This window comes from Biomphalaria glabrata, chromosome 10 (genome assembly GCF_947242115.1).
Source record: "Biomphalaria glabrata chromosome 10, xgBioGlab47.1, whole genome shotgun sequence".
Lineage (NCBI taxonomy): Eukaryota > Metazoa > Mollusca > Gastropoda > Planorbidae > Biomphalaria > Biomphalaria glabrata.
The window spans coordinates 11,042,747-11,059,214 of NC_074720.1; the positions used below are offsets into that span (position 1 = coordinate 11,042,747).

At 36.1% G+C, this 16,468-nt stretch overlaps 1 protein-coding gene across 3 annotated transcripts in view; it reads right to left on the bottom strand.

Annotated features, from left to right (window-relative positions):
• Positions 1–16,468, bottom strand: part of LOC106074554 (elevenin-Vc1-like) — a 94,191-nt gene that overhangs the window by 27,659 nt on the left and 50,064 nt on the right. For all 3 annotated transcript variants that reach the window (XR_008780224.1, XM_056044492.1, XM_056044493.1), the window contains exons 3-4: positions 15,950–16,084; positions 8,043–8,151 (exon numbers count right to left, since the gene is read on the bottom strand). Coding sequence is in view for 2 of the 3 variants with exons in the window: in XM_056044492.1 (XP_055900467.1) it covers positions 8,043–8,151; positions 15,950–16,084 (244 nt within the window). In the remaining variant the exon portion in view is untranslated. The remainder of the gene's footprint in view (positions 1–8,042; positions 8,152–15,949; positions 16,085–16,468) is intronic.

Consider the following 16,468-nt stretch of genomic DNA (forward strand, 5'->3'; position numbering starts at 1 on the left):
CTCTCGAGATAATGTGCCAGACCATTTCATATGTAAGACAATAAAAACACAAGAGTTCAATGCACTATATAAATCACATATCTTTCAAGTTGAATTTAAATATAGACCTCAATCATGTGACTGAATTTTTAAAATTTAATTTTTTTAAATCCAGAACTCCAAAGATGGTAAATAACACAATTGAGTGGCGCCAAAATTATGAGATATCGTTGTCGAGTTTCTGATCTGATGCCTGGGTCACATACGCACCCTTAAGGATGAAGCAGCGAACCAAAATCTGCAAGAAAGGGGAAGCAATTTGTTCAGCTAAAATATTTCTTAATGTGAGAGTTATTTACTCTTGGCTGCTTTAATCGAATTTCAGATGTTCGAATTTTTTTTTCCCGTATCACTTTTTATTTCTTTGTGAGAACGTTTCCGGAGTGCGTGATGGAGGAGAGGAGAGAAAGAGGAGAGAAAGGGGAGCCATGGAGAAGAGAAAAAGAATATAGAGGAGAGGATATAGGTGAAAGGAAGAAGTTGACGAAAGAGGAGAGAAAGGCATAGAAAACAGGAAAGGTAGAGGAGATAAGGAGGAGGTATAGAGGAAAGAGGAGTAATAGAGGAGAGAAAGAGGAGAGATAGAGGGGAGAGAGAGAGAGAGAAAAGGACACTATGTAGAGAGTTAGGATACATTAAGAAAAATTAAAATTAAAATGGTGACAAATAAAACTCAATCAAACGTCGGCATTAGTTTCTCTTGATCAAACCATCTGCTTTTGAGACCTGACAGAAAGAGAGATGAAAGGTGACTCAAGAACACAATGTATGACAGAAAGAGATGAAAGATGACTCAAGAACACAATGTATGACAGAAAGAGATGAAAGATGACTCAAGAACACAATTTATGACAGAAAGAGATGAAAGATGACTCAAGAACACAATGTATGACAGAAAGAGATGAAAGATGACTCAAGAACACAATGTATGACAGAAAGAGATGAAAGATGACTCAAGAACACAATGTATGACAGAAAGAACACAATGTATGACAGAAAGAGAGATGAAACATGACTCAAGAACACAATGTATATCACAGCTAGATCTCACTAAAGTTGATGTGCTTTAGACCTAGTGCTCTCTAGTACCTCCCCAATTCAGGGCCTAAAGATTTCTGTAGGAAATTTTTTTTACAAAAATGAGTCCAAACTTTATGGCCTATGGGATGCACTATCACAGTGTGACACTCAAATGGAACTGATGTACTTCTTGGTCACAGCCACATTCGTATATGCATGCAAATCTTGGACGCCTCGAGAAAATGAGAAATATAATTCATGCTAATATTCTTTTATAATCAGATACACGTAGACCTTTCTTAACACATAATATCTAGGCTCAATACACAATAGACTGATAACAGTTTGTGACTGCTGAGAGTGAAAAATGTTTCTTTAATGAGCTAGTCCAAACGAATATGTGACTGCTCAGTCCAAACTACATCTTGAATGATTAAAATCTTGTTCCCACTTTCTCTTGTTCCTCCGGTCATCTGATTAGTAATGTTCATCTTGCATGATTTCACGGTTTAAGATAAGCAATTGACAATAAAGTACATCAAGGATTAGATATTACTTGCGACAGTTATAGCCAGATCTTTGTTTACACAGGAACACATGCTGATAAAACTTTTTTCAGTACCATCTCACCTTCCCCTTGACTTTCGTGGTTTAGGTGCTGTGACAGTTTGAGTAACCCAATCCCTCCACTTGCCCGGTCAGCACCTATTCTTAGCAGGATATCAAGAGAGAGGACAGTCTATTCAGTTGTCCAGTCAGCTTTTCTTTGTGATCCTACCACTGTGGCTTGAAGAATGACTTCCGACAGTGTGTCATATCTTAAAATATAACCGAATTAGTTCAGCTTTCAGATTCACGGTATTGAGTTCCTCCTGTTTGTCTGCTAGAATACTGACCTGTAAAAGTACAAACTCGTTTGTCTTTTTTTTTTACCCTGGTATCTGATACTCAGCATGTATCTGCAGCATTTACTCTCAAAAGACTTGTTCTTTTTTTTCAACCTTAGCGTTAAGTGTCCAACTTTCAGATTTCTCACAGTTTGTCCATGACAACGGATACAAAGCTTAAACGAGGTTTTATCTCTATTGATCCTCCATCTCTTGTTATGTTTGACACTTGCAATTAAAATGAGTCAACTTCTAAATGTTTGACCATGTAACTGTATGCAGCATCTTGTACTATCTCCAAACTAGTATTTTGCTTTTTTTTCAGCACTGATTTCCATGACTATTGTTCTAGCTGCAGCTTCCAGTTTAGATGTAAAATCGTGTACCTGATCTGCATTTTTTCCAAAGAGGTCTACATCATCTTTTAAATTTAAACTAAGATTGGAAATATACCGTCCGTTTATGGTCAAGCTAGAAGTAAATCTTTCTTTAGTTTTCACCATGGTATGTTCCAGAAATATGCTATATAGAGCTGGAGAGAGAATGCACCATTTCCGCACTCCTATGGCTGTCCTAAAACATTCTCCAATTTTGTTGTTCAGAAGTACAGATATATTCGCTGTTTTTCTTTTGATATAGGGCTTCGATAACATCGATAATGTTTTATCTATTTTGAGCGTCCTAACCCTTGACACATGCTATCATGTCAAACCAGGTCAGTATTCGGTATTCAGTACCATTAAATAAATATCACGGCTTAGAAATCATCTTGAATAGTGTAATAGTCTTCATAATGTTTACTATTGTTAACCCTCTCACACTGCACACAGAAAAAAAGTATCACTAAACTATAAGTCTTTATATTTTTCGTAGGTCTATTTGTTTATCATCAAACAATACTCATTCCAATATAAACAGATAGTCGTAATTACTAATCATGCCATCACAAATCTCTATTAGTTCTGACAGTCAGTCTGTTACGAATGGGTCACCAAGGTCAGACAGAATACACACACCTGACCAATAGCTCGTTGCCACGTCACAGATCTGTACGACGTGGCAACGAGCTATTGGTCTAAACTGCCCACAGGTTGTAACGTTTCAGGTCAGTGTTGAGGACTTCTATAACGACAGGTCCTATCTGGAGTCATCTATCCTAAGACTTAATGACGACAATGCCACCTTTGTTGCATCATTCACAACCCATCGCTAACCTCTTCCCTTCGTCACCATAGAAACACACGCACACACTCACTCCGTAACAGTTACCAGTTCCGGTCTGCACCTCCTAACGACGCCACTGAATAGCTAAACGTATTTGATAAGAGATTAATTCCTTCAACCAGGTTGGGGGGTGGGTGTCATGTTTCCTTCCCTCTCCCTGTCAGTTTTCTTCTATGGAAATGTTTGCAGCGGATTAAGAATCAGATTCTCGCTTTAATTATTTTTTTCCTCGTAGGATAAATTTCATTAAAAGACAACTTTGAAAGAAATAAAATAAAGTTCAACGAGAGTGACGTCATATTCATCGCGTGACCGGAAGCAGATGACGTACACAAACGCCATCGTATGCCTATAAATTTATGACATGCAGACACACACACACACACAGACTGACACTGTCCCTTGGCAATTGGCTAGACTTAATCACTTATAGGGAAAGGGGGAAAGAGGGCGTTATCTAAAGGTCAAGGTAGTGCTATGAAGACTATCTTTGCAATTCGTCCGAAACCCGCCTTCCAGTATAGACTAGCCAAGATGTCAGTTTACGTTCTACTTTACAATATATCGGACAAAATGTGTTGGTCTAGAGATAGAGCTATGGGCTTCGGAATCGAGCATCTAGAGTTTAATTACCAGAAGTGGCTGGGGTCAATAAATGTGGATTCTCCTTGTCCACTTCTGCCCTGTCCCAGGATTAACAACAGAGAACTGATATTTAAAGCGAGTAGGCACAAATCGTGTCGATTTCTTCTGTCCCGTGGCATCCTTACTTCACAATCTCAAAACAAAAAAGAGTTCGCCTCATGCCAATGCATTAAAACAATGAGGAATGAAAGTTTAGAATAAAAGGTACGTTCGATATTTAGTAATTTAGAACCTTTTGTTTATATTGCAAGAAATACGTTACAAAGATACAAAAGAACATAATTTTTTATGTTACAAAGATTTAGCATTACAAGGTTATGAACCATTTTTTAAAACGATAAAACAATGTTTCTCAAACTGTGGGGTGCAATCCCTAGGGAGAGTGCGAGGTCCATTCTAGGGCGTCATTTTATCTTCTATAAAGGAAAATTTAAAATGTAGACCGTTTTGCGAGAGACGTCTGCAACAATATCGACTCAAAGGGTCTCCGCTAACGTGATTCCTCTTGACTTTTATGTTAGGATGGTACTAATTCTCCCCCCCCTCCCAGCTGCGTAGTAGACTCCCCTTTTCCTCTAACTTCCTCTTTACTTCTGATGCTCTGTTGATACTGTTTTCTGGTTTAGTTTTCATAACTCCTTTAGCAATGAAGACCTAGCAAGATGTCAGGGAATGGAAGCAGTCAATGTTCGAGCTAGGGCCCTAACGACTGTCTAAAGAGCTACTATTACCAAACACACACAATCAGAAGTTGTTGTTTTTTTTTACATACGAGATACCTTATATTGGTCTAAACTAGCCCAAACTAGTCAATTAAAAAAAATACCAAAAATTATTTGTATAGTATTAAAATATAATATAACAAAATAGGTCTAATAAAAAATAACACCATAGGATTCTTAGATGGCATGTTTTTTAAAATCTATTTTTAAAAGTGACTGTGTTTATTTTCTTTTAAACAAAAGGACACCTGGCAATGCAAGGCAGACGTGGGCCGTTAGACGGTCTAAGATGACGTCAGACACATAATATGGTTTTATCTAGGACGATTTCAGTAGTCGTAAAATGTTCCATTAAATGGAAATGATGTCAACAGATTTTGTTGTCTGCATAGCAGAATTGGACCATTTTCGATCTCATCTCATTTGTCCATTGACCTTCGTCCTAAGGGAGCTGTGACAGTTCGCAGAACCAAATCCTTCAACTTTTCCCTATCAGCAGCTGTTCTTAGCAGGATATAAATAGAGAGGCAGGTTCATATTCTTCACGTTGTCCAGTGTTTCTTTAGACGATCCTTTCTTCGTGCTCCCTCCACTGTACCTTGAAGCATGACCTGTGTACCTTGCACGAAAATATTTTTAGACCCTCTGTACCGCCATGCAGTATCAATTGCCTCGTAAGATAAAATAAAAACATTGACTCTTGTTTTAGTGAACTTGTAAGAGTCTTAAAGTACAGAGGTACTGGATTCGGATATTAATACGGTACATATGATCTCAAGGCATAGAGGAAAGGAGATATTGGCAGATGGTCCCTGAAAGAGACGTTTGGAGTGCGCTCACGAAAGCCGTGGGGCACACATTTAAGCCCACATAGAAGCCCTTGTAGAAAACATGCATAAAGAAAACTTAAATAGACGACTGTGGGAGAACGGCTTAGTCTGCATCAGATGTTAAAAAATATGCACCTAGCGACTGGGTTTGTGTGGCAATGCGAAACACTGCACTCTTCATTAATCTTGGGGTTCGACGACATTGCCATTATTACTAATCTCTAGATAGATATTTATTAAATGTATTAAGCAATACAAAGCTTCAATTAGGTTTCTGATGTAAAACCGACTAAAGAATAGAGATTACGAATATCAGACTCTAAAACCAAATGTAATGATGAGATGTTTTGACGAAGGAGCAAGTGAAGCAGTACTTTTCATAGTTAGTGTTTTATTAACTCCAACATGATTCATATAATAACTACCATACACCAACATCTCAGTTTTAAAGACACAATAGAAATCAGTTGAAATAATAACAAGGTTACAAAAGACAGTTTGTGTGGAAACACAAACTCAAAATCGGCCCCCGAAGTGGTCCACCCAGGCAAGCTTCAATATTTTCAGAAAGAACATCCAAATGAAATTATATCAAAGACAAATGAGAGATAAGAATTGAGAAAGAAGGTTAACTGATCTTGTGTAGTTCCCTAACGGTCCCGCAGATCAAAGGATAGGATGTCAGGTACCCATTAGAGCTGAGTGGACTCAGAGGCGCCCAAAGATTCCAAAGTTGAAAATCCCAGTCTTCACCAGGATTCGAACCCGGAACCCTCGGTTCGGAAGCCAAGCGCTTTACCGCTCAGCCACCGCGCCTTCCCTGGCCTAACTGATGTCTTATAATTGTTCTAATTGTTTTGTATTGGCTCAATCTCTTATTTGAATCATCAAAAAAATAATAATTTCCGCAATTAAAAGAAATGTTTAGGAACATAAAGTTTACAAGATTACTATTCGTTTGTAATTAGGTCTAACTTATATACTAATTAGCTTTTTCTCTTTAAAAAACTGCTTGCATAACTGATTTTAAAAATTAGATTTTTCGCTTTCAGAAAAAAAAAGTAGCCGTTGCATCAGAACTTTGAATGGTCTAAAATATTGTGATGTCGGATTTTCAATATCTTTTCTAGTTTACGAGATCTAAACGGGACGGACGGACAGAAGGACAGACGGACAGACGGACAGAAATTTCGCACAAAACTAATAGCGTCTTTTCCCCTTTCGGGGGCCGCTAAAAAAACAGAGAAGAGCACAATAGCAATCTGTAAAGAGAGTTGAAATAGAGCACTGTAAATAGAAGACCTCAAGTTTTTTGTTCTACCCCCTTTTAAGACAAGATTCTAGAAATATCCGGATGCTGATTATTGCAAATTCAAATTTTATAATTAACTCCCTTAATGTTTTTTTTTTAGCTTTTTCCTTAGCGACCAATGCCACGTTTATCCCACGCTACTTTTATATCCAAGTCTGTCAATTTACCAAGAGAAAGTTCACTGAAAAAAGGAGATATATTGCACAATGTACACACTATATACCGCAGAATCATTACACTTAGGTCCTATTAAGCTGACAACATTGTGTTCAAAATGAAAGATAATATTGACATTATACTCATTTTCTGATTCTACCACAGCTCCACTTCGAATTATAAGAAAAATATTTATATATATATATATTCTACCAGGCGTGATGGATTTTTTGAATGTCACGCAACGACATTACATAATCAATCGATGTAGTTTTGTACATCGATATAAATCCAAATCATCATTTCTGTTAAATAAAAAAAAAACATTTAACACGCATTCAATGACCAAACACACTAGATAGCTGAATGAAATTGTAAGAACACAGAATTGCACAGACATGCACACGCATTTCCAAAACAGAGACTCATATACATGACCCTAATCATATCCAACACATACACCCAAGACCTTGAAGAAATTCGTAAGGTCGAATGAAATCTGCAGACAGATCATTTTCATAGAGCGTAACGATCAAACTGCTGATTAAGTGTGTCAGACACTCATAACTCAGACACAGCTTTACTTTGATATGCAGCAAAGAAAAAGAATTCATTTTTAGAAAATCTCACGTGACAAATATGGCTCCTCGATAGAGCGATTAAGTCAAATTAAAGCATCCTCTGGAAACGCCCTTTACTCCTCTAGGTAAAGCCGGCACTTTATTTTTGTTTTTTAATCCTTGTCCTGTCTTGCTAGAGAATGAAGTCTTTTTTTTTTTTACTTCGATATAAAAGATACAATTTTAATTTACTAACGTTAAACGTGTCTGGGTTTTAACCCAGTTCATTAAAAAGTCAATATCATATTGTTTCCAGTTTATTTTGTTTGGATTTTACTTTGATTGCATTTTTTTTTTAACATGACCTTTCGAAACAGAACTTTGCCTGACAGCACTATCTCTCAGTCAAAAAATATTTTCACGAGTGACCTACGTCATTCTTGACTACTTATTTGGACTTCCTTGACTAGAGAATATCAGGATATCTATCCAGTTAAGGGAGGTAATTTAACATATAGGGGACGTAATATAGCATCTAGGGGTGGTAAACACATTGCGGATGGGGTACTAGATCATCCAGGGGAGGTAAAAACATTTAGGGCCCGTAAAAACACCAACAGAGTAAGGCTTGAAAATGAAATTCTTACCATGTCGTCCAGTCCACTGGACACAAACCTCCGGTCAGTTTGTCCTTCACTCTCGGACAACGGTGCTTGCAAACTCTTCAGGATTAAAGATTTTTTATTTAAATTGGATCTGTAGAGAAGTAATTGAAAGTTATTTCAGCGTTTTCAAATGTTAATATTTTAGTTCAGTTTTTATCTTATCTTATCTTATATAATACAGACGTTACTACAAAAAAATTGAAGAGAAAATGATTACGTCCTATGCGTCATGCATCTAGTCATGCATGTTAACCAATGACTTAAATTCTGCTAAGTCAGTGGTTTTCCTGGCTGGCTCAGGCAACCTATTCCATGCTCTAATATCACTAGGGAAGAATGTGCATTTCTACAAATTTGTCCTAGTATATGGAACGAGGAATGTGCCTTTATCTTTGTGACTTTCTGAGTATCTCGTTAAAGACTGGGATTTTGAATTTCGGGATTTTTAGGGCGCCCCAGAGAGTCCAGCCAACTCTAATGAGTACCTTTGTTTGTGGTTGATCGTTGCGCTGGCAACATGACACCCTGCTCGTTAATCTTAACACCATCTGCCTTATAGATCACAAGGTCTGAAAGGGAACTTAAACTTGAAAGTAGACGTATGTAGAAATACAAAGGACATGATACTTTAAACAGAGTCGAACTCCCTACAATTATACATCTTCACTCTCTAGTCACCCCAATCTGTAACTTTCTCACCATTTAGCCACATGGCAATTATTTCCCTTATTTCGAAATCAAACAAAATAATTAATCATCAACAATTAATAACTTATATATATATATTAATTCATTTCTTGTCAGGTTCATTAAATAATTGTGCAAAGTTTTGACATGATCCGAGAATGAAAAGTGGGAGAAAAGACTTATTCAAACTTTTTACCAGACCAACGGACAGACAGACAGACAGACAGACAGAGTAAGTTGATAAAAGCTTTGTAAAAAAAATACGATGTTTTGAATATTCAACAGCTACAACGTTTAGGTAGCGAATGAATAGGATTTGAAACTTGAACAGTTCTATTCCATTGTGAGGTGTGTGTACAACAGTTCTATTCCATTGTGAGGTGTGTATACAACATTTCTATTCAATTGTTAACGATGGTATTAGATGATTTTTTTCTATCTATAGTTCGTCGATCGTGGCTCAATGATGACCACTTTTGTCATCCTGGGGGCTGAGGGCTTTGCACTGGGGTTTTGTGCCTCCTCATGTGGCTGGTAGATGATTTTTTTTAATGATAATTAGACTGTGTTCAACTTGCAAGAAAGGTTTACAGTCGCTTTGCATTGTCTGGGAAATATATCAAGTTAAACAACCCTCGAGAATACGATCGCCGAATTAGACAAACTACGTTAAAGATGTCTAGATTTCAGTCTTCAAGGAAAGTCTCGAGTATAATTATAAGTAAAAGTTTGAACAAAATAGTACGTTAAATCTTGCTACGACATTGTTCATCAATCTGACACGCCTAGCATTAGCACCAAGGAAATCTGTGATGAGAATAAATCTATCATCTCAACTTAGACCTTAAACAATAGGGGTGCGATCAAAAATGTCCTCTTGGGTCTACAAGTAGAGATAGTAAACAGATTAGTCGTTGAACGTAGTATGTCTGACATGCAATCAAGTGATTACTTGGATGGACAATGAAAGTGGAATTGCACATTTAAAAAGCTGGATTGGAAATATAAACGAAGCATATTTCGTTCTAGCTCTACAATTAGCTCACCCTTTAGTCAAAGTCTGAAGTCAAAGCCCAGAACTGCAGAGTTTGAAATCATTTATCTCGACAAATTTCAATATTCTATCGAGGTGAATTTCGCACATAAACTCTTAGCTTAATGCTTGACAATACATTTTATTAAAATTTCAGAAAGATCACTTCATTTATTTTTGGATTAGTCGATTGTAGAGAACATCTTCTACGACTGCAGGGTGCTCAGAAACACATTCGAAGATACTAGTCTTGGAACAGATGGAACTGGTCACTTGCAGGCCGGGGTCTCGCCCTGTACGGAGACAGGAAAACCCTACAGAACACTGCCAGATACCTGGACCGTGCTTTAACTCTTTCTCTCCGTAATTATTTACCACATTCTGGTGGAATCAACGCTGGTATCGTCAATTAGGAGAGAAAGAGTTAAGGGGTTATCTCATCACAGAGGAGCAGTAGTGCATGGAGGCTTACAAATGGATTAGTCCATTGTTTGTTACGTTAAGTGTACGGAAGTCAAATAAATTCAGATTTATTTAGATTTTTTTTTGTAGGTCTAAATCTATATATTTCTTTTTGAACTTTTGTAGTGTGGCCAGTTTGCTGATTTGTAATATTATGATTGACTAGCCAGATATTACCCGCGGCCCGCTGGTCTTTAATTTTCATAGTCTATCACTGATATAGTCACGGATATAGTGTATTAGAAATAATTATAACTAAAGCGAATGCCGGTGAAGAGTAAAATTTTGGACTTTTTTAGGAGCCCTCCTAAACTAAATTCACTTGCTATATGTTGGGGACAGTAAAGGCTGTTGGTCGTAGTGCTGACCACATTGCACCATCGTTCACCATCGGCCATAAGAGACAGATGAGTTTGGCATCATCTGCCCCTAGAGATCGCAAGCTCTGAAAGGGGTACCCCTTTTTTCTCTAATGATCGTCTTGAGTCCAGAAGTCAATCCTTTCGAGAGGATTTGAAGTGGTAGCGGCGGAGCAGTGGCGGTTGGGTTTTGATTCTATATTATATAATGAACATTCGTCGAAATCTTGGCGTCAGCCGTAAGTGGAATGTTAGTAATAAGACCTCACATTTTTTTGGCTAAGGGCCTAAAAGCGACAAAAGTATGTTCAATTTTTGGGTTTGGTTACAAACCTTAGTTTCAACTGGAATAAGAGTGTAATCACATTTCATTGAGTTAGCTTCAATGTTACATAGATAAATATAATAAGAAACGAGTACTGTTCTCATATTTTTTTTATAATACCTCTATTCAATTCAGCACTTCATGGAAACTTCAGAAACTCAATGGAACCTGGACGCGTCCCCGGATCTCAAAAACGGCTCTAACGATTTTCCTATAAATTTAATAGTTGAAGTATACCGCTGACAAAAGAATTACTAGCTCGTTGGCCACATGGGGAAAACTCTAGCTTGACCGATATACTTTTTCAAAGTAAAAAATAAATAAATGTTAATTTGGCTTGAGTACTAGACTTAGATCTAGAGCCAACATCGGTTTTGAAAGGTCTATCGCGTTAAGATTTGTCAGGTTTCAGTTGGTATTAATTCAAGAGTTTAATAAATTAATGTTAAGGAAAATTTTGCGGATCGTCATGTAAGACATATCATTGGAAAAAAAAAAAACATTGCGTGGTCAGCCGTAGCGTAGAGTTCCGCTGAGTTATTTAATAAATGTAAAGTTTCTTTAATTTTACTGATAGATAATCCAAGCATTTGCTTATACTTTTACGTAAAACCAATATAGAATATGTTTAGATTCTAGATCTAGAAATTGGTCTCGATCTAGACTAGATCTTAAGATTTCTATGTGTAATGAAGGTGCCAATAAATAATTTGGTTTCCTATACAATTTTCGGTAGCCGAATCGGTAACAGCGTTCAAGCAGCTGACGATGTTATAACCACGGGTTCAATACCCTGTTTGAGATAACCTTTTTTTTAAATTCTTTTTTTCAATCACCCAATATTGTTGTAATCTATAATAAGGATCGATTTGTTAAATATGTTTTTAAAAATGTATTTATTCTGGTTCTTCGCAACTACATATCTATTGATATATCTATTTTTTTTTTTTTTTTTTTTTTTTTTTTTTTTTAAAGGAAACCTCAGAATTTGCGCTATTCAGTTTTAGCTTTATCATCATAGGAATCCTTGGGCCTTAGGCCTCTTTTCTTTGCCTCTTTTTTGGGCTTTATGTGCCTCTTTTATGGGCCATCTTGCCTCTTTTGTGGGCTTTTTTTTTTTTATATGTTTTTATTTGTAAGTTATCATAATTCACAAGTATTAAATCATAAACAATTGAAAAGAGATTAACCTAAAAATATAATAACAGCAATGGAAATATTATTTAATATCAAAGACATACTACCTAACCAATGAACCCCCTAAAGACAGAAAAATGATACAAGTATACTCTACTCCAGAACAATCAACACAATATCAGATATCCCTGACCCCCAACACCCTATTTCTGAAAAACTACATGAGCATTGTACAGGTATATGAAAATCAAACCAGATAATTCTCTACCCTAAAGTCCATTATTTTTCTAAATGTTAATTCCAAGTGAATAGGATCAAACACCTTATTATTATGTAGACATTTGAGCCAGCTAGCCCAAACAAGATTCCTGTATTCGGAAACAATAATCGAGTTAAAGTTATGTATCATTTTATTTTTTAGTTTTGGCAGCTTGTTTAAAATAATAGACAAGTTAACATTTACATAATTGCCACAGTTTGCTTCCAATATGTCCATTACAGTACTTCTAACTTGAAGGAATAATGGACATTCCAAATACATATGTTTCTCGTTATCAGCATTTTCAAGGTGGCATAATATACATTCACGGTCATTTGCCCGTCTTCTAACCATAGGGGTCTATAACTAATCTCTCTAGCTTTTGGTGGGATATGTTTACTGTGTAGGTTTATGAATGTGTCCTTGAATTCTGTCACCCCAAGAACTCTCCCCGACTTAATCCTATTCACTAGGCTTTCCTGTAACAGCTTTTGAAGTGTTGTGTATGATTCTTTGGTTTTGTTGTGTATTAAATGTTCATTACCAGGTAAAATTCTTGAAATAGATCTGTAAAATGGATGAGTGACTGTACCAAAATAGTGAGGAGTATCATTGTGTATTGGAAGAAGACTACTTAATCTTAAACCATAATAGTAAATTGTCAAGGGAAAGTTTGTTGGGTTCCTAACTACTTGACCTACAAATTTTAGCCTTAGCGAATGTATTTATGTTTTAACATCTTGCAAGTTTATCCCCCCATCCTCTTTGTTTTGAATGAGTGTAGTGTGCTTAATGCTCCTAATAGTGTTTTTAAATATAAAGCTTCTAATTAACTTGTTCAGCTTGTTTATGAATTTAGGAGGTGGCTCTGTAATGTTAGCTAAATAGACAATCTTTGGAATGACCAAACTATTTATCAATACAGCTCTACCAAATATTGTGCTAAAGGTCGAGTACCAATAAGAAACCGTATTTATTTATACAATGTATACAAAAAATATTATGTTATAAAATAGCTTGAGTGATGAATAATAAATATGCTCCAGTTATCTACAATACATTAATATCTCGTTTAAAATTACGAAACTTCTTTGTTAGGAATTTTAACTAGATTCTAATAATTTGCCTTAGAAAATGTCTGGTTAGGCCTATATATCTTTTATAGATGTTTTATTTCGTAATAATTGACAAAGAAAAAAATTTTGGTTTTTGTTTAAACCCCGTGAAAGTACGACTAAATACAAGTTGATTTGGAGATAGATTATTGATTATCGATCTATTCCTCAGTGCATTAAGGGATGGTTTGGGCAGTAAGTAATATTTTTAAAATTGTAGTTGGTGATTATAGTTTTAAAAATGACAAATATCGATTCTTCAATAGTGCAGTCCTTTGTCTATGCTTGATATTCAATCACATATAAGGAATTTTTTTGCAACCTACAAATACTTAATTCTAAATAGTTTAAAACCTTAAAGTAAAAAAAAAGGTAAAGTTCCCCTTTCAGACCTTGTGGTCTATAGGGCAGATGATGTAAAGGTCATCTGTGAACGAGGGTGCCATGTGGCCAGCTCAACGACCAACCGCCTTTACTTTTCCCCAACTAACGTCAGGTACCCATTAGAGCTGGGTGGACTCAGGGGCGTCAAAAGATCCCGAAATTACTAATCCCAATCTTCACCAAGATTCGAACCCGGGACCCTCGGTTTGGAAGCCAAGAGCTTTACCACTCAGCCACCGCGCCTCTTAGTTTAAAACCTTGCTGATACAAAAATAAATTTTTATAACTATTTTGCATCCAACACTGACTTACACGCCAGTTTTACCACTGTTCACATATTAAGAAACTGGGCGTCTACTGACTAAAGTCTACAAAGCCTTGATAATATAAACATCCCCATAATGACTATTTTTCTAATTTATTATTACTAATTAAAATCCTATACTTTAAATGACTGCACTACTGATAAAAATAAATGTACACATGAAATTGTATGTCCATGTTTGTTTGTTACTTACCTATGTATTTTTTACATTATTTTTCTTGGCATTTATTCCACATTTTACAAAAGTCTGATTAAGTTGTTGAATTTCTTAAAAATACTTAAACGTTTATCTTTAGATAAATCTGATGCATCATTTTTATTTGCTTTGAATATCGGCGCTGTTCAAAAATATTTTTTTGAATTAAATTTTTTTAATTTGCTCTGGGCACAAAAACATTTCGAATAGAGGAAACTGGGAAAGTAAAGGCGGTTAGGCAATGTGCTCACCACATGCACCATTGTTAACCATCAAAGAAACAGAACAGATAATTTGTTCCCTTATATCGTAAGGTCTGAAAGGGGTGCATTTTTTAAAGTGTTTAATCTTTATGAATTCTGTATTCTATATTGTGCATTGTAGGTCTATGTCGTTAACCTCTTCTATTTAGACTAGTTTTTCGCTAAACTCTACTCGCCGTAAATACTCACTGACACGCTGTTAAACAGTATCGTGTACTCGATACAGCTCAGCAGACGTCGTCACAAAGTAGTTTAATCATAATAATCGTGTATCTGCTCACCTGCCGAAAATAGCTGCAAACACCGCGAGTCTCTCGTAAGATGTTTATTTGTAGTCATGATCGCGCTCGGGAGAGAAGCTATCCCCCATGTATTTACAATCATTTAATCATAACCATTTACAATAGAAGCCTGAAGCTTTTTATTATACAGTGAAGTTGTATTACGCTATGTAGATTATGTGTACATAGTAATTATCGATAAAACTATTAATACTGCTGAAAAGAAGTAAAAAAAAAAGTCAAATTTGACATCAAATTAGAAGCAAAATAGATTACACATTTGTATTTAGCTGGTACGGGATGATTTTTTGGGGAAAATTTTAACAGTTTTTACTTATTGTTTTTAAAGGCAAAGTTAAAATGATGTTTGCAAGATTTCCGTCTTTGCCCTCGTCATATTTCTCTCTTTCTTTCACAGTCTCTCTCGGTTTGCTCAGTTGTCAGTATAAATAAATTAAGATACAGCATAAACACTTGTATTTTCTATGAAGTATATCTTATCAGGAGCGCCGACTGCGCCGTAATAGACTAGAAGAAGTACCTATCTACTTGAGATATGGGTCCATTTATTAGTGCAGATATTATATGCCAGTGATAGATATTTCTTGTCTTGATGCCACTCTATCTCTATCGAATTAAACAAAATACCACTATCTCTACTGAATTAAACAAGATACCACTATCTTTACCGAATCAAACAAGATACCACTATCTCTACCGAATCAAACAAGATACCACTATCTTTACCGAATCAAACAAGATACCACTATCTCTACCGAATCAAACAAGATAATACTATCTCTACCGAATCAAACAAGATACCACTATCTCTACCGAATCAAACAAGATACCACTATCTCTACCGAATCAAACAAGATACCACTATCTCTACCGAATCAAACAAGATACCACTATCTCTACCGAATCAAACAAGAGACCACTATCTCTACCGAATAGAACAATTTTACCATGCCTCATAAAGTATTTCACTCCCTACCGAGCGGATACTATCTATGTGGAACCTAGCAAGTCCCCGCTACCTCCAAAGACATTGAGTTCTCACCTGAAAGAGTTGTAACTCCTCTGAATCATGTCTTCCAATGTGTGAGGTGACTGGAAGTCATTGTCTAGACTGGACGCTTGGACATTTGACCTCTTGGCAGAAATACCCCGGCACATTTTTGCAAACGGATAATTCCTAGGGAAAAAAAAACAAAATGAAAAGTCTCACTTTGAAAAATAAAAAGAGAGGATTGATATCCATTTGCTTGTCTTGTTATGAGTATGTTGTGACTGTGACAAAATATATGAATAGAAATTAGGAGTAGACAGTTAAAAACAACAAAGTCGTTCCCCGAAAAACATTGCTGTATGGTACTCATACCCTAAATATGCAACTCGGACATATCTAGCTTTCCAGGCTCTCAAAACTTTGGAACCTTTGGATTAGACACTTTCATCTTTTAGGATATTCGTCACATATTATAAGTGTCTGAAATTTGTAAGGGCCCTAGGACCCCACGATGACTTTCTCACTATTGTAAACAAAAAACAAAAAAAAAACTGAAGAGCTATATAGAAG